The sequence below is a fragment of the Trichoderma harzianum genome, assembly GCF_003025095.1.
Source record: "Trichoderma harzianum CBS 226.95 unplaced genomic scaffold M431scaffold_2, whole genome shotgun sequence".
Taxonomy (NCBI): Eukaryota; Fungi; Ascomycota; class Sordariomycetes; order Hypocreales; family Hypocreaceae; genus Trichoderma; species Trichoderma harzianum.
In genome coordinates this window covers 1,580,961-1,598,910 of record NW_020209250.1, presented here as the reverse complement: position 1 = coordinate 1,598,910, position 17,950 = coordinate 1,580,961, and the positions used below count along the sequence as shown (strand labels likewise).

At 50.6% G+C, this 17,950-nt stretch overlaps 3 protein-coding genes across 3 annotated transcripts; 1 reads left to right on the top strand and 2 right to left on the bottom strand.

Moving 5' to 3' along the window:
- Positions 1–1,618: 1,618 nt before the first annotated feature.
- Positions 1,619–4,082, bottom strand: M431DRAFT_106730 (hypothetical protein). Its single transcript, XM_024911624.1, has 3 exons — positions 3,764–4,082; positions 2,503–3,707; positions 1,619–2,440 (listed from the first exon to the last, which is right to left on the bottom strand). The coding sequence occupies exons 1-3, from the start codon at positions 3,945–3,947 to the stop codon at positions 1,973–1,975; spliced, it is 1,857 nt and encodes a 618-aa protein (XP_024778694.1). The 5' UTR covers positions 3,948–4,082; the 3' UTR covers positions 1,619–1,972.
- A 1,933-nt stretch (positions 4,083–6,015) lies between these two features.
- Positions 6,016–10,935, top strand: M431DRAFT_293097 (hypothetical protein). Its single transcript, XM_024914103.1, has 12 exons — positions 6,016–6,278; positions 6,353–6,458; positions 6,547–6,631; positions 6,688–6,742; positions 6,828–7,163; positions 7,231–7,401; positions 7,461–7,555; positions 7,610–8,315; positions 8,375–10,023; positions 10,092–10,210; positions 10,304–10,740; positions 10,817–10,935. Exons 1-12 carry the CDS (start codon positions 6,129–6,131, stop codon positions 10,841–10,843), a joined length of 3,936 nt encoding a protein of 1,311 aa, XP_024778693.1. The 5' UTR covers positions 6,016–6,128; the 3' UTR covers positions 10,844–10,935.
- A 218-nt stretch (positions 10,936–11,153) lies between these two features.
- On the bottom strand, positions 11,154–17,354 carry M431DRAFT_106723 (hypothetical protein; the record flags this gene model as incomplete). The annotated part of the gene is made up of 9 exons (XM_024911623.1): positions 15,982–17,354; positions 15,111–15,881; positions 14,986–15,005; positions 14,776–14,910; positions 14,593–14,717; positions 13,494–14,534; positions 12,320–12,542; positions 11,989–12,129; positions 11,154–11,921 (listed from the first exon to the last, which is right to left on the bottom strand). Exons 1-9 carry the CDS (start codon positions 16,901–16,903, stop codon positions 11,154–11,156), a joined length of 4,146 nt encoding a protein of 1,381 aa, XP_024778692.1. The 5' UTR covers positions 16,904–17,354.
- Positions 17,355–17,950: the final 596 nt, after the last annotated feature.

Here is a 17,950-nt window from a genome sequence, read left to right as displayed (position 1 = left end):
CCCGTGACAAACGTAACATGTATGCCAGAGGAGGATTCTAGCACCGACTTTGCGCAGGTATGAGAGATCCATGCGTCGAACCATGGCAGGCTCGACCGTTTACGCTTATCCCCAACGGAGCTGCGCTGATGAGACAAATCCCCCATTTGAACCAAGCAGGCAAGGGCTACTACCGTGTCTCTCTCTTTTGGAATGTACGGGAATGCACGAAATACCGTCCCGGTGTGAAACTTTTTTTTCTCTTTTTTTTTTCTCCCAGGCAGTTTCCACCTCGCGCAAGACGCGTTCTTGCTTCATGATCCAACCTCATAACGCAAAGGCCTAAGAACCAACAAGTACGCCAAAGCCCACCGTTTCGATCACCATCCAACTTCACGAGAACGGACCAAAGTACGGGGCATTACTCACCCAAAAGAAGAAAAACATAAAAAAATTGTGAAAAGAGAAAAAGAAAAACCACCGGAAGCCGGAACTGTGAACCGCGTCCAAAAGTCACCGGCCACAGTTATCCCTGCAGTACAAAGGCCGCAAAGTAAGACAAGAGAACTGAAAGCCACACTTTTCTTTTTTGCCTTTTGTTACCAGTAACAGTGCAGTACATGCAGCTATGTACTCGTACAGCTTCCGACAGTTGATAGCCCGACCCGTTAGTCGGCCGTTCGCCCAGTCACAGCTTCGTTTCGGCCGCTCCATTGGCCAGCCCTTGCTCGCCGTTCTCTCTTACGATGCTGGTGCGGTGCGGCGGCTGCAGTCCGTGCTTCTTACTTCGCGCGTTTGGTGAGTGCGGCTTCGTGCCTCGTATCCATCTCAATCTCAGGTGCGAACACCCGACCAAGGGGCTCCAAACGAAGTACTTGGTACCTTTGTATATGCTTCCCGTGTTCTCCGTATCACCATGTACAAGCCGTACCGCCTCTCACGATTCGCGGTCTCTGCGTAACGCATCATTCCGCCAACGATGTGTTCATATTAATTACCGGGAACGGTAGATAGGGTATCACATGTACGAGCAAACTCAGCTCTCTACATCAGTGTTGGGACTGCTGGAAATTAGGCAATTCATCTTGATGAATCACATCTGCGGAGAACCCCAAGATTTTTGCTCCGTATGAGATTAAAAATCGAGAAAAAACGTGGCGTCCAAGCGGAATCGGTCCATGTATATCACGGGACAAGCATCAGGGTTATATCCGTTTGAGAGGTTGTTTAATTAGATATGTCCGTCCTTCGTTGCCCTGGTACCCCATCTTAGGAGAAGCGTGGGCCCTTAGATATGCAGTAGATCACAATTGGTAGCACCAAGTAGCACTGGATATGTAAATGGCTTCAGTCACGATACTCGCATAAACTGCTCAGCCGATGCCTCTCTACATCATTTCGGATGCTGGCTGCCAGATACTCCACACGGAATGAGCCATGGTAGCACCGCCGCTTCAAGAAGCTACCATCTTCTGCGAGATAACAGACTACTCTTCCTATCACCCAACAGCAGATCGAGAATCTATCGTGTTGGACTTCCGCATCTATCTCCATCACTAGTCAAGCTAACGGTCAGTTGAGAACCCAACCGCTAAGCAAGCCGCAGAGATCAAGTAAATCAAATGGCTGGTTCTTTTTTCTTCTTCCCTTCTCTTTGTAACAACAATCAGGCACTCAGTTTATGAGAATGTTTTCCATAACTGTGCTTTATATTCGTAATACCACCTGCTATCTATTGCCTAAAGCTTTATCTCACATATGACATCAACTCCGTGACCTAACAGTGCGCTGTGAAAGGTGTTATGACGAGTATAACACTGAAATACTTGACAACTTGGCTAGGCCTGGCCCTGCAGCCGACTTGCTTGTACCAACTCCATTCAGAGCTGGGTTCGCGCCGCGGTCATCTCCTAGTTCACTGAGGCCGTCCGGGTATGTTACTCAAATTGCGCCATTGCACGTCATTCCATTCATTCATTTTTGTCCAGATAGTCTATGATGCCGGAGCTTCGGTGGGAGCTGCGGTGGTAGCATCCGCTGCTGGGGCTTCTTCTGTCTTTGGAGCCTCCTCCGTCTTTGGAGCCTCCTCCGTCTTTGGAGCTTCCTCCGTCTTTGGGGCTTCCTCCGTCTTTGGGGCTTCCTCCTCCTTAGGAGCCTCTGCTGGCTTGGCTGTCTCACCCTTGACGCCGCCCACAACCTTGAGGCCTTCGGCTTGTATCGTGATGCTCTCCAGTTCCCGCTTGCGCTGTATCCGGTATTTCAGGTCATCCGCCATGCGCGTTGTGTCTATCAGTACTCCATCCTTCTCAGGGTGTCCGTCCTTGAGACCCATCTCCTTGATCTTGACCTTGCCTTGAGCCAACTCGTCTTCACCGATGAAGATGGCAAAGGGCACGCCGTTGGCTTCCGCAGCCTTGAACTGAGCCTGCATCTTGGGCTTCGCCTTGTATAGGAATTCCGCCTGTAGATGCCTCATTAGCCTCGTCTTTTCTGAGAGTTATCAGTCGGAATGAAGTTTCTTACCTTGATGCCAGCCTGCCACAGCTTTGCGCAGATTTCCAAGCGCTCCTTGACTAGTCCCTTTCCACCTAAAGCCATGACATAGACATCGACTTCGTTACCGCGCACCTGGTCGGCTGACTTGTCAGCTGCCATCCGGGCCTTGGTGATAGAGAAGATGCGGTCGACGCCAAATGAGATGCCAACACACGGAATCTGAGTCTTTCCAGAGAACATGCCAACCAGATTATCGTATCGACCACCAGCAGCGACGCTTCCAACGCCGATAGTGGGGTCGTCAGACCGGTCGTCATCGTCTCCTTTGCCCCTGGATTTCTTCTTGCTTGGCTTTGCGGCATCCTCTGAGCCGGGGGTAGCTTCAGGGGCAGAGCCCTCGGTGACTACCTCGTAGATAAGGCCGGTATAGTAGTCCAGGCCGCGAGCCAAGCCAAGGTCAAATGAAACCTTGTCGAGGGCGCCAAAGGCCTCAAGATATTCAAAGAGAAGAGTAACATCCGCAACACCTTGCTTCATGGACTCGTTTGCCGAAAGCTTCTCATCATTGCGCAGCTTCTCGAGCAGCTCGTGGCGGCCTCTCAGGACAACCCACTCTCCAATGCGGTCAGCAACATCTTCTGCCAGACCTTTCTCCTCGGTCATCTCTTTTCGGACATCCGCCCACGGCAGCTTGTCAAGCTTGTCAACTGCAGAAGAGATTGTTCTGATCTTGTCCTCCGGGACACCGCAGACCTGGAAGATACCGTCGAGGATCTTGCGGTGGTTGAGCTTAATGGTGTATGCGCCGTTCCATCCCAGACCCTCAAAGACTTCAGTGATGATGCGAATGACTTCGGCGTCGGGCAACATGGAATCGTAGGTACCAGCAATATCGAAGTCGCATTGGTAAAACTCTCGCATCCTACCCTTGGTCATGGCAGGTTGGTCTCGGCGATAGACCTTGGCGATGTGGTAGCGCTTAATGTTCTGGATGTCCTTGTTCATCGCAAGGAAGCGGGCGAATGGGACCGTCAGGTCGTATCTCAGCGAGCAAATCTCGCCACCTTGGTCGGCGAGGTCGTAGATGAGTTTGCTATCCTCGCCATATTTGCCAGACAGAATCTCTTTGAGCTCGAAAACGGGTGTGTCGATGGTAACTCCGCCGTGGCGCTTGAAGACTTCAGTGATGGTGCTGAAGATCTTGTCTCGAATGACCATGTCCTTGCCATTCCCGTGGGGTGAGTAAGCTTGGAGTTTTCTTCTACCGCGAGGAAGAGTCACAACTTACAATCTTTGGTGCCCTTGGCCGTTTTCAGTTCGAACTTTGTCTTGGGAGCCATCTCGACGGCTGGTGCTTGTGAGTGATAGAGGGAGACAGTGAGAGAGAGAGGAGTCGCAAGTCTTGGTCTTTGCAATTGCGACAATGGCCGATATGGTCGAAGAGACCTAAATGCAGCCAAAGCAATCTTCATCCGAGGGGTAGAGGGGAAAAATTAGGCCTGGAGTTGTGGCAGGAGTCATCAGCGCTGTTTAGATGGTGGCTCGACAGGCGGGGCAGAAAGTGCGGAATTTTGTTATCGATAAGGCATGCAATAAACACAGAGTTGTAGAAATGCGTGATCTAACAACATAAAGCACAATGCAGTTGCTACTTTATTGAGCTTCGCATTATTCTACGCGAGGTTTTTATTAGCTGTACATCATAAAAACAATTATGCCGTACATATCAAGTACGAGTGGGCGAATATCCAAAGTAGAGATAGCCCATAAGTGGCAGACAGGCCGGCTTCTCCAGAATACAGGCTTGATAGGTACGTACCTGTATGTAAGTCATGCTAGCAGCGCAGCGGAACTAAGCCCGTTCGAGAGCAGTTCAGAAATGTCCACCTATTCTGGGTAGAAAGATAGGCAATCAGAAACACAAGGAATATATGCTTAATGCTTCGTGATCCCACTTCTGTTTTTCATCTTTAAACATTGGCCAGTACCTTATGCATTTGGGAAATCTCCGGGTCCGACGACTCTGGGAGCAGCCTCAAACGCCCTGTTAAACTTGGTCGGGACAGTACAAGTATCTCGAAACTAACCTATCTCAGGAGCATGAAAAGGGACCAATATTATGCTACGTGACTCACAGCACAACTGTCTTTTTGTTGTAGAATATATTAGATACAAGACTGCGTGTCTTGACTCCTAAAGCCTGCTGTTACAGAGGATCGAGTATCGTTACCCTCAGCGAAGCGAGCCGCCATGTGGCGCCTGATGAACGGCTTTTCGGGGTCTAGGAGCAACCCGACAGAGTCAAAGATGTCATCTCCGATAGGATGGTGTGCATGCCAGTGTCTTCTATCACGTTCCCAACACAACGTGGCCAATCTAGTGCACGTTTTCCCATTCCATTACCGCCTACTTTAAATGGCAAGTATAAGTCTCGGGCGCTGTAACCAAGCCTCTGCAGACCCGAACAATACAGCGCCACTGAAGGCTTTCAATTGGACATCTATTAGCATAGCCAGAGATTCAGCCATCGAAGTGCTCTAAATGGCATACATAATCTCAAGTTTACCGACTTTTTAGCCCTATGAGACATCAAGCGCATCAAACAGTGCAGCAGTACCACTCGGCGTGATTCCACGTCAGCAGCGCAAAGACACTTTGGGGGTGATGCCTGCAGGAAGAATTGCTGCCTTGGGGCGCGACTAATACTAGCGAGATTCAGGTATGTGTGTGCTGCCATAACCATTCCTATGCGCCTCAGCGTTACGCGTACTACGGGCCGTCTATTATCATGGTAAATAAGACTGCGAATAGAAGGGTTTCATAAAAAGACATGTATTCGGATTGATAGATACGAACAGTCATTCATCGTCAATGGTTCTCCCCTAGGCGTGGGTAACCGAATGGAGTTGAGAATGAGCTAGTCTGGCAATAATGGGAAATTAAGGACAGCATTTCATGTTAACAAGCCTGGGATCTAACTGCAACTAAGCATAGCGTTGCAGAGCTGCACTGCCTGCTGAATTTGAAGCAAAGGTACCTCATATCCTGTAAACCCTACTGCAGTGGTGGTCTGATATTGGTGATATTCCGTCGAGATGAAGTTTGCAGCTAGTAGATACAGTGCTTATTCGACGGATAGCACAGATAGGCAGGTAGTGGCGATACAGGTACGCATCACACACCGCCAGCGGATAAAACCGAGCATCATAGACATGTGTCGAATCAGATCCAAATCAACCGATCGCCTTCTGCTAGGCATCCATACAGGGATGACACCGTGTACACGTAACGAGACGAACTTAAAATACACACCACATGGGCTGCCTCGTTTTAGCTCTGGAGAAGACACCTGGGGCAAACGCAGTATCCACTGCGATTCGCCCGCATTCATCGTTCTTGATTGAATCCGTTAAAAGCCACCTCTAATTAATCTTCCGGGACCCAGAAGGGCCCGAAGCGCGGCCAAGTCCCGCCAAGTCGTATTCATCGGCTTGCGAATGGTCAGCTAACCCAGGCGGTCCATGTACATACCATACCCTGGTACTTTTGCTTCGCATCATCGCCTCCCATTTTCAAAATCCCATTGATGTAATGCCCTCCGTCTGCCGTGTCTCTTTCATCCGTTCCGGCTCCAAAATCCTCGCCGCTTCGTGATGGAAAAGGTCGACATTGAGAAGACAGACAGCCCTATAACTGTAGAGGCCGAGAAGCACGTCTCTGTTGACGATGCCGCCACCGCCGAGTCAGCGCAGAAGCATGCAAAGGGTCGCCCCAAGCGAATAGCCTCCTTTAAGGACTATGTGGTATGTTCCAATCATACGCAAAACGGCTGTAACTTCTGAGCTGCTAATCAATACTGGGGTTTCACTTCTCATAGCGAGTCTTCCAATACGCAACAAAATGGGACTTTGTCGCCTACGCCGCCGGCGTCTTTGCCTCCATTGGCGCCGGCATCACGTTGCCATTGATGAACGTAGTCTTTGGTATGTTTTCCTTGAGGCGTCGCGTTAATATTCTGTGTATAATTCCATGCAAATCGCCATGAAAAAGAGACTCACAGTATTGCTATAGGTAATTTCGTTGGAAGCATAAGCGATTTTACCAACGCTGCCAACCTAGGTCAGGATGGTTTCCGCAAAAGGGCGGATAAACTATCGTCAGTAACTGCTTTCTATGCTTATTTATTAACCCGCTAAACAGAATCATTGCTAGCCTATACATGTTTGCTCTATTTCTTGGTCGACTAGGACTCAACTATATCAACAAGGTGCGACCTACCGTCGTTGGTTTGCGACTACTATACTTATTCCCCTCGAACCACAAGATTACTAAAGCGTATTGCATCTAAATAGTTTGCTTTTCGAATGATTGGAATCCGAATATCCTCAGCTATCCGACTGCATTACTTGACAGCACTGTTGGGTCAAAGCATACATGTCTTGGATTCAATGCCTCCCGGCTATGCTACTACAACAATTACATCTACCAGCAATGTGCTGCAGCTTGGCATTTCGGAGAAGCTCGGTGTCTTTTTTGAGTACAATGCCACAATTGTTGCTGCCATCATCATTGCATTTACTCGGAATTGGGCCCTCACGCTCGTTACATCCTCGGCGATTCTCTTCATTGCCCTCACTGTATCAGTGCTGCTGCCGATCATTGTCAAGGGCCACGGAAAAGTAACTCTCGTAAGTGGTACTTCAATTCATTGATACAATAACGCGCTACCGGGCATAAACTAACCCGCTTAACTAGGCTGAGGCAAAATCCTCTGCCGTCGCAAGCGAAACATTTGCCAGCATCCGCATGATTGCCGCGTGTGGCGCCGAGAGCCGCATGGTAAAGAAATATGGAATATCTGTTGAGGAAGCCAAGAAGCACGCTCAGCGTACAGCTCCATTCATTTCCCTGCAGTTTGGGCTCATTGTAAATATTCTCCACCTCCCTCCAAAATGCACACAAAGAGCTTTGTTAACATATTGCAGTTCTTCAGCGTGTTTTCCGCCTTTGCGCTCGCATTCTGGTATGGAACCAAGTCCGTGGCCGAAGGTCGAATTGATAACGTTGGAACGATTGTCATGTAAGTTTATTTACTTCTATTATACGCAGGATTGCCGAATGCTGATTCAAAAAGCGTTTTGATGTCCGTCATGATGGTCGTCTTCTCCCTGGAACGAACCACCACCCCTCTTCTAGCTGTCAGTAAAGCTACGGTTGCCGCTGCCCAGTTCTTCACTGTGATAGATGCCCCCCAGCCGAATAAAGGTCATCTCACGGAACCCGATGTCTCTGCCACAGAAGATATTGTGTTCGATAAAGTCACATTCGCCTATCCGAGCCGTCCCCATGTCAAAATTCTAGACGAGTTGGATCTCCGCATCGAGTCGGGTAAAATCAATGCCATTGTTGGCCCCTCAGGTTCGGGAAAGAGTACGGTTGTAGGACTGATCGAAAGATGGTATACGCTTAAGCAGCAATACGTCATCGAGGAAGCCGTGGAACAGAAAAAGGAGAAAAAGAAGAACAAGAAGTCGGTCGAGGAGGAAGCAGAGGAGATCAGAGCGCAAGAGCCAGAAGAAACGGGCCCGCCGGTGAAACTCAGCGGTACACTCACGACATGTGGTCATGCTCTAGACGACATCAATTTGAAATGGTGGAGATCACAGATTGGATTAGTCCAGCAGGAGCCCTTCCTCTTCAACGACACAATCTTCAAAAACGTGGCGAATGGTTTGATTGGCACACAATGGGAGAGCGAATCTGAAGAGAAGAAACGAGAATTGGTCAAGGATGCATGTGTCGAAGCATTTGCTGATGAGTTTATTGACAAGCTTCCACTGGTCAGCTTAGAACCTTCCATTTTGGACTTACAAAGGCTGACTTTTAAATCTGATTCTAGGGTTACGACACTATTGTTGGTGATAGTGGTGCCAAACTCTCCGGTGGTCAGCGTCAACGTATTGCCATTGCGAGATCTATCGTCCGAAAGCCAAAGATCCTTATCCTTGATGAAGCGACCAGCGCCATCGATGTTCGAGGAGAGCGTATAGTCCAAGCTGCCCTTGACCGCGTGGCTCAGAACCGGACAACAATCACGATAGCCCACCGCCTATCCACAATTAAGAAAGCCGACCGAATCATCGTGATCAAGAAGGGAAAAGTTGTAGAGCAGGGCACCCACGAAAGCCTTATTGCCCTGGATGGTGGTGTCTATTCTGGCCTCGTCCAGGCTCAAGCACTGTCGTTGGGAGGATCGCCCCAATCTGACGAGAGCGATGAAAAGGAAGATGTTTATGAGGATATAGTCCGCGAAAAAAGCCATGCTGTTACCGAAGCCGAAGCCCAGACAAGCGACAGCACCGAAAGGCAACGAAACATCTTTAACAGTTTCGGTCGCCTTTTCTACGAGACCAAAAGCCATTGGTATTTGATGTTCCTGACGGTGGGCTTTGCCGCCTGCGCTGGAGCAGCGGTTCCACTTCAAGCCTGGCTGTTTGCCAAACTCATTGTAGTGTTTCAGTTTACCGGACAGGAGCTGCTACATGAGAGCCGGTTCTGGTCCCTGATGTGGTTGGTGTTGGCGATCGGCGTTGGCTGCGCCTACTTTGGGACGCTCTTCTCTTCTACCCGGATGGCATCGATTATTCGAGCCAAGTATCAGCAACAGTATTTTGAAGCCATTCTTTACCAAAAGACGTCTTTCTTCGACGACGAGGATCATTCTCATGGTACCATGACAGCCCGTGCTGCAGGAGATCCCCAGCGACTTGAGGAACTCATGGGCGCCAACATGGCCAGCGTCTACATCGCCATTTTCAACCTCACCGGATCCATTGCCATTGCTTTTTCCTTTGGATGGAAGTTAGCCCTAGTCGGTGCTGCCGTCGTCATGCCCATCCTTCTCGCCTCGTCGTACTGGCGTTTCAAGTACGAAATCCAGTTTGAAAAGATGAACAACGAGGTCTTTGCAGAAAGCTCAAAGTTCGCCTCCGAATCGATTGGTGCCTTTAGAACAGTCACGTCTTTGACACTCGAGGCCCCTATATCGCAGCGTTTCGAAACATTGTGCAATGGTCATGTTAAGACGGCGTTCAAGAAGGCTCGTTGGGTTAGTCTCCTCTTTGGATTTGCCGACAGCTGCACATTGGCTTGCCAGTCTCTCATTTTCTACTATGGAAGCCGCCTTTTGGTCAGCGGCGAGTACAAGATTGAGAATTATCTTGTGTGCTTCATGGCCATTATGAACGCTTCTGAGTCGGCTGGCCAGAGTTTCGGTTTTGGACCAAACGCGGCGCAGGTCACGGCCGCATCGAACCGGATCCTAAACACGAGGGACACTATGATCCAAGGCAAGAGCTCTGGAGCAAAGAGTCTCCCAGAGTCTCAGGGAGGGATGAAGATTGAGTTGCAGGATTTGCATTTCAAGTACCCGACTCGAGACATTCCTGTCTTTCGTGGACTGAACTTGACGATTGAAAAGGGCCAGTTTGCAGCTCTTGTGGGAGCATCTGGATGTGGCAAGACGAGCATCATTTCCCTCCTAGAACGGTCAGTCAAGCAGAAGCCCCTGAGCAACAATATCTGTTTATAGGAACTAATAGTTTTGTGTGCAACAGATTCTATGATCTTGACAAGGGCCGCATCTTGTGCAATGGCCAGGACATCGCCGAGGTCAACATCTTCGACTACCGCAAACATCTCTCTCTTGTAGCCCAAGAGCCAACCCTCTTCCAAGGTCAGTTTCTTCCAACCACTTCAAATCATTCCATGAAAAAAAAAAAAAAAAAAAAAAAGTCCCCCAAGCTGACAAACTTTGTCCCCAACACAGGCACCCTCAGAGACAACATCATCCTCGGCGTCGACGAAACCACCGTCACTGACGAACAAATCCACCAAGCCTGCCGCGACGCCTCCATCCACGACTTCATCGTCTCTCTCCCAGAAGGCTACAACACAAACATCGGTTCCCGCGGCGTCTCCCTCTCCGGAGGCCAGAAGCAGCGCGTCGCGATTGCCCGCGCGCTCATTCGAAACCCGGAGATCTTGCTCCTTGACGAGGCCACCAGCTCGCTCGATTCCGAGAGCGAAAAGCTCGTGCAGGCTGCCTTTGAGCGAGCCGGAAAGGGCCGCACAATGGTTGTGGTTGCTCATAGACTGGCTACGGTGCAGAATGCGGATGTCATTTTCGTTTTGGGAGAGGGTAAGCTGCTTGAGCAGGGAAGCCATCTCGAACTGTTGAAGAAGAAGGGCGTTTATTGGCAAATGGTGAGTCGTCTCCTCTTTTCCTCAACTTCTGTCTCTACTCATTTATGGCCGATTGCTAACGGATGTGATGAAACAGTGTCAAAGCCAGGCCTTAGACAGGTAATTTTTGTAAGAATACAGCGGTTATTGGGAGAGCATACATTATATACTATACATAATCGGCATTTGAGGTTAAACAGACGACTGGGTTCTGGGTTTTCTTTCATTTTATTGGAGCATTTATTTTGCGAAAAGTCTAACAACGCAACTCTTACTCAGACATTGATACAAATCTCTTCTTCAAATCAATGCACCCTTCCCCCCTGAGGGAGCAAAGGCGCCATTTCTTTCCTGCCTTCTCGCTAAAATTTCTCGCTGGTGATGTCTTGTTTAAAAATCTCAAAACTGTTAAATCACTGAATGTTGCCAACACTTTACTTCCACACCTCATCCAACTCCTTAAGAATGTTATTAGAATGTGTCATGACAAAATCATGAGTGCCCGGAAGAACTTTCCAAACCACATTGTCCCTTCCTCCGATGAGTGGAAGGGCTTCACGCTCGTAATCGTTCACATCAATGAGCTCGTCGTTTTGAGCCAAGAGAACCGTAGTTGTACCAGGCTTCCGGCGGGCAAGAAGCCTCCAGCTATCGTGCTGGTGCGTCAAGGGCGCATGTCTAATGGATGACATAAACGAGGGGATGAAGCCGGCGTGGTTGAGAACCATCCATCTGACATACATCAATACGTGTTGTTCCAGGGGAATGGTGCCATCTGTCTGTTCGGTAGTGCCGGATACCTCTGCCATAGCGACTTCAGCCATCGATGCAGTTGGGGAGGCTTCCTTGGGCTTCCTGGCTGAGGCAATAGGTTGCTGCAGACGATACCGTGTCAAGTAGGCGAGAAGTCCCTCTGGTACAAAGCCTGACCGAAAGATGAAGAGAGACATGGCACCAAAATCCTCAGGGTTAATGAGACCGGCGGGAGCGAGCAGAACAAGCGATGAAACGAGGTGAGGGAACGAAGTGGCAAAGTGTACTGCGATGCCTCCACCCAGAGAATATCCAATAAGACGGAAAGCATCGTTACCAGTCCAGGCAAGGGGACTGGAGGCCAGCACGAGAAGAATCTGAGTAGTGTAGAGGCGCTCATCGTGAGGGAGGTCACCAACACCGTCTGAAAAGCCTCGACCGAAGAGATCCTGTTGCAGTCATTAGTCCAGTACGTGGCACTTCCCGTTTGGAGGCGCGGGGTCGGGTTTGGCTTACAAAAAGCATCACACGACATCCACGATCGACAAGTCCGTGAGCGATGCGGGAGAGAGTTATACACGGAGTGCTGATACCATGGACAAGCAAGACCTTTTCGCCATCCTCGGGACCGAATTCGTAGACGCGGATGGATCCATACTGAAAGAAAATCGTCAAGTTTAGCTTCAACTCTTGCCTTTACACGCTTGATAGGTTCTCCGCTATTCTTCCCTTGCCTCGCCTCATCTCGCCTCATCTGGTCCCATCTCATATAATCTCATCCCACTTCATCCCACTGGATCTCACCTGCCCAATACTCTCCCCAAATAGTACATAGAGAGCCACTTACCGGTGTATCAACATCCCTCGCCCCCGGAAAGGCATCTGGCCGATATACCAGCCCGTCAATCTCGTCCTTCGGCCGTCCCGGAATCGCCGTCTTGAGCGGGTTCGGGAGCGCCTTGCCCCATCGCGGCCACAGCGCTGATCTGGCAAATATGAGCAACGTTGTGGCAACGGCCGTCGTAGTGACTGCGACGGCGGTCTGGGACAGCGGCGACCAGCGGAGGAAGCTGGATGTGGAGTCCATGGCCGTGCCTAAATGTCGCGATCACATGTACGGGTGACCACAAATGCCCCGCTGGCCGTAGATGTTTAGAAACTCTCTGTGTTCTGCTGTGTCGGCGTATGCTATGGTGCTATTGCTGTTGATAGCCGCGGTCAGATGAATATTACTGGGGAGGAAACCGTCGCGTGCTGATTTCCAAGTGATGTGTTTGTAGATAAGAGAGATGAGGTGAGAGGCAAGACGACGATATTATACGAGTATCTAAATCGCTGAGCAGTGGGGGAGAGGGAAGAGGAAAGCGGTCAATCATCAGGTTCTCACCAAAATGTCGAGAAAAGAAAAATGAAGACCAAGAGCACAAGACACAGCAGGATTATAGACGATGGCTCATGAATGAGGGAAAAGCACATGCAAGAGACCGCGATGACCAATCCTCACTCAGCCTCGCTGCTCCTGTCAGAAGTCTGATTGCCAAAGTGTTCGTTTCAAGGATAGCGGGCTACGGGCGCCGTCTTCTCTTAGCTTAGGCTTGGTGGGGGGCTGTTGTCTGTGGGCAGCTGAAGCTGTGCTGCTTGGCCTATAAGCACATGCAAATATTTAGCACTACAGCTAACGAGCAATGACATTCACGGAGCGTCAGTGATTCTGACGAATGGATCCAAGGCTCGACTTAGGCCTGCACGTGGCTCTGCCTGGCTAATTGGCTGACGACAAATCAATCCAACACTCGCCAGCCATCTGTGTGATGCAAAAAAGAGAGAAAATATATATGAGCTCGACGTATAATACATGTATCCATCCATCTAATATGCAATCAATCTACATTACACTGCATGACCTCCGTTGTACGCCAGTATCCCCCCGCGCTCGGGTATCATAAAACGATGCAAGATATCCCCCCAATGACGAGCCAAGGGAAAACACTTTCCAAGAAAAATACAACCAACTCAATTACCCCAATCCAACCGCCCAAGCTGCGTTTCCAAGCTGTTTAATTAGCTGGCAGAGATTCTCTACAAGAGGCGGCAAGGCATCCTGAGGCCGTCGAAAGTTGGCCTGTAAAATCTCCTGGGCAATGTCCATGCACGCACGAGGGTCGTAAACCGATGCATCGCCTGGCGCAGCGCCAGAGCTCGATCCTGCAGGCCCTTGAATAAAAGGCCGCCCCTGTCCGAAACTTAAAAACTGTTGAATTGTTGTGGCGTCGCTGCCGTCGTCCAGATACATAGGTTCAAACCCATACTGCGATGGCATTTCTTGCTGCTGGCTGGCTCGGAACACAACGCCGTATGTCCACAAAGCAAGCGCAGCATGGTGGACTGCTATGGCGTAGAAATCCTTCAAGGACCCTGGAGGAAACAGCTTGGCATATCGAAAGATCTGACCAGCGCAATAGACTGCATACCAGGAGTCGGAGCTAGCTGTCCATTGTTGTAGAATGGGGTACATACGACGGGCCTCTTCCTCCCCTTGCTTGCCCGAAAAGATCTGCAGGTCGTCTAAGGATACATGCAGATGCATCATAAGAAGATACAAGACAACATGCTCCTGAGGAGAAACATCCTGCAGTTTTGACGCAACAAATTGAAACGACTGCAGATCTCTCATGAGCTCCTGACGTCTTGAGCTAAGCATCGGGTTTGACACTTCTTTGGAGTAGTTACGAAATTGGTGCACCACGCTCATTTGAGAGTATTCCAGAACCATTGACCAAAAGCCGTGAAGGAAAATAGAGACTGACAGCTGCATGTCGATGCGCGTGCTGTTGTCAGCAAACTGACGTGGGTCTCTGTACATGTCGGCGATTGATGGCGCCCTTGAATTTGGTCCAACAGATCTCGTTAAATAGATAGCCTTCCACTCAGGAGCTGTCTTCGCAGACCACAGGTCTTTCTGTTCCGGTAGAGGTAGTGTCAACTCGGCATACGACATGCATGGATTCGTCAACGCTGTCATGGATATTTGGGCTTCCCGGATGTAACAGTGGAATACGAGCCTTTCCCCCTTTCATGTTAGCACCAGATTGATGAGGAGCAGACCTATCCTAAACTGACCTCTTCCATTGTTCCGCAGCCGCCCATTTCATCCACTTTTGTTCTAGTATTTCGCCCTCATCGGAGGGCTCGACGGTGATAACGGGGTACATACATCGCTGGAACAGCCGACGATATCGCATCATCTAGCAGCACTGATTAATTGCACGGAAGACAAAGTTGGCAATGTGTAATTTCCCATACCGTTACCGGAATTACTAGATGGCACTCGGCGATCTCCATCTTCCTGCGGTTGCCACTCCATAAGCCGATATCTTGCCCTAGAATGAGGGATTGGACAAGACTAAGGTTTTGTATGGCTGTGTTATTGTCTTCGAACTGTCACATGAGTTAGATGATGGGGCGGATTTTCGGTGAACATCTGATCGTCGGCTGGGTGTAAATGTATCTTACCCGTGCAGGTATTGTAATTCCTAGTAGTTTCTGGTGTAAGCTCATGATGTCTCTTCAACACACACAACTTTATCGATGAAGAAAGTGACAGAGGAAGCAAAGAGAGCCAAAGGAATTCCACTTACGAACTGCCTCTTGAACGGCAAATCCAAACTTTCGCAACGTCGGAGCTGGCATCAAGACAGCGCCAGCAGCCACAGCGTTTCCAATCCATTCAGGCCATACCGCATTCAGTTTAAGAGTAGGATAGTGTATCCATGTCGATACCTGACGCAGGTGAGCCGCCAAAAAGGCTTGAACCATTGTGTCCATCACATCGACTGTTGGAAAAGAGGCGGCCACCCGGCCAGCCGTGGAAGCATCTCGACAAGTCTTCAAGACAATGGCTAGAATCTGATCGCGGCTGGGAAGATTCAGTCTTTGATCAACCACTCGCTCCAGTTGTCTCTTGACCTCTTGGAATTGCGCATTGGAAACATCTGTGGCTGATATGGGAAGATTACCCTGCTCAGTGTAGGCGTTGTCCTTGGTGGTGGGGTCCCACTTCCACGGCAGTTCCCCCCAGACGTTGGCAAGATTCTGCCTCATTTGAGACATTTCCAATGAGTTTTGCGGGTTATGGCCAGCCATTGTGGGTGTTATCAGTGAGCCATCGTCCAGATCCAGGTTCCAATGGTCCAGGAGGCCAAAGTCCATCTCTGTCAGATCCATATCCATATCGTCACAGAAGTCCAACACGGCTGGACCTTGAGACTCGGATGGCCGTGACAGATCCACTGGCTGAGGGTAGAGGACATCGCGCAGGAAGTCAAAGAAAGGGATGTTATTGAACTCCATAGGACCTGAGCCAGTTCTTGAAGGATCATGGGGTTGACTTGGGTTGTTAGTAATACTGCCTAGAAAGGGGGTTCATTGTCAGTCTTGGCGCCCCCAATCGAAAACAGCATACATGTGTGATCCAATATTCATTTTCCGAAGATTAATCACGAGGCTTACCTGGTCCTACCCCCGTATCCGGAGTGGTCAGCTGGCTGTCGCCTTGTCTTGATGACGTAGACTGTGACAGAGGGCTGCTCTTACTAGTTGTATTGTCGCGGATGAAGTTTGCAGAGGCATTTTGAAGTGTGGAGTTGGAGTCTGTGGATCCTACAGAGGCACCGCCGGTTGGACGAGTCTGCGTGGCATCCTGCCCGCCCGCTGGAAGATGGACAAGATGCCTAACAGTGCCTGGGCTGGTCTCATAAGAAGAACAGGGCAGGCTACGGCGGACACAGCGCCTGCACGGCTTCGCCTCATCGCATTTCACGCGAGCAACGGCACAGTGACGGCAAGCCTGGGTAACGCGACTGGAGTTTGGTGATGAAACCATCCGTTCACGCTTCAAGGGCGAGTCGTTCTCATGATTAGTGACATGACGCCTCAGCAAATCTTTCCGGGCGAATGTCTTTTTACAGATTTCGCACGCAAAGCGCCGCCCCAGAGTGTGAGTCTGGACATGTCTAACAAGGTGCTCTGGCCGTGAATAAGTGCGGCCACAGTCGCGGCAAGCATAGGGGTTGCTGTTTTGGTGGCTCTGATTCGACCCTGATCCTGAGGGTTCAGCAGTGACACCAGGAGTTACACCATCAGCAGCGGCGGCGGCAGTGGTAACACCGGGAGCTGTCGTTGACGGCGGCACTGCTGGCATGGCGATGTGATCATGGGCCGTACCAGCAGGATTCAACGGCGCGGAGCCTACCGTACTTGTAGCGGCAGCATCGGAGCCAACGACAGGCTGCTGTGCCAGCGGGTAGGGCGGAGGAGGCGCAGAAACGGGCATAGACAAAGGCGCTGGGACAGAGCCAGGCGCAGGTAGCGGCCGAGGATCGCTGCCCGGACCCATGGGATCGAGGATGTGTGATAGAGATGGTCCGGCCATTGCGTGCTGGCTACGGAGCGGCGGAGGCCCCGAGTCCACCCGGTAATCTGGTTGGCAGGGTTTAAGACCACATCAAGGCCCTTCGAGGATGAGATTGGAGGACAGCCTCGCGGATAGAATTGGGGATTAGGAGAAGGCGCCGCCTCGAGCTCAGGGTTGTAACAAGCTGAAAGGCGAACCCCCGGACCAGAGGGGCCGGAGCAAAGGCAGCGCCGGTGCCGGTAAGGCTGAGCAAGCTGGAATACTAAGTTCTAAGATGCTATCCAGGCATGAGCCGATCAGAGCTACCGAGAGACAGATGGCGCTACGCGGTTCCTTAGACGCTTTGTCCAAGGCGTCGCGTGTAGGTTGGGCGCGAGCTGGTGTGCGTGAGGAAGCTTGGCATACGGCATACTGCTAAAGGGTCCTGGTCGTCGTGTTAGTGTTGGTGCCAGGAGTTCGTGGACCTGAGATCAACTTGTGGCTGTCGAGGTTGAGTACGCGTACTCCATACGTACGTACGTCTCCATGGAGGTTTCAGAGGCTGCTAGCCGTCGCTAGTGGTACTAGTACCGCCACAGCGGGTGCGTAGCACGGACAAGTGCCGGTACTGATACCTCGTACCAGAACCAATGGGCATAGCCGTGCCGGGCCGTGTGAGTGATGAGGGTGAGGGCGGTGGAACATCGGAAGATTTGTTGAGTCGAAAGGGGCCCAGACGAGCTTCGAAGCCAGGGCTGAAGACGCAGCTGGAGTATTGCATAGATTTCAGGGCCGTTTCTGCGGTCACCGAGGGTGCGTGGGGGCCAATCTGGGGTGCTGCTGGAGCCCTTACAGGCTGTCCATACGTATTGATGCCCGTATAAGTGCCAGCTGGAGGCGGTAAATGCGTGCTTCGGGCCTTGTCCGGAATTACAGGCGTGGCAGATGGCAGTAATTGGTCCAAGTCACCTACTAAAAATTCTCTGTTCACAGATGGAGTCCGTCGTTGATTGGTGTCTGTGGACGCCGGCTTCTTCAGCTGGCGCCTTTTAGGCGTATGTGCTGCAAAACTCTGCTAGTGGCCGC

Bases quoted from the DNA above. Each gene is read 5' to 3' on its own strand.
- M431DRAFT_293097 (XM_024914103.1), top strand. From the start codon at position 6,129: ATGGAAAAGGTCGACATTGAGAAGACAGACAGCCCTATAACTGTAGAG. The intron at 6,632-6,687 runs GTCAGTAACTGC...AATCATTGCTAG, and splicing joins AAAAGGGCGGATAAACTATC to CCTATACATGTTTGCTCTAT. The intron at 10,741-10,816 runs GTGAGTCGTCTC...GTGATGAAACAG, and splicing joins AGGGCGTTTATTGGCAAATG to TGTCAAAGCCAGGCCTTAGA.
- M431DRAFT_106730 (XM_024911624.1), bottom strand. From the start codon at position 3,947: ATGAAGATTGCTTTGGCTGCATTTAGGTCTCTTCGACCATATCGGCCA. The intron at 3,708-3,763 runs GTAAGTTGTGAC...ACTCACCCCACG, and splicing joins GGCCAAGGGCACCAAAGATT to GGAATGGCAAGGACATGGTC. The intron at 2,441-2,502 runs GTAAGAAACTTC...AGGCATCTACAG, and splicing joins TGTGGCAGGCTGGCATCAAG to GCGGAATTCCTATACAAGGC.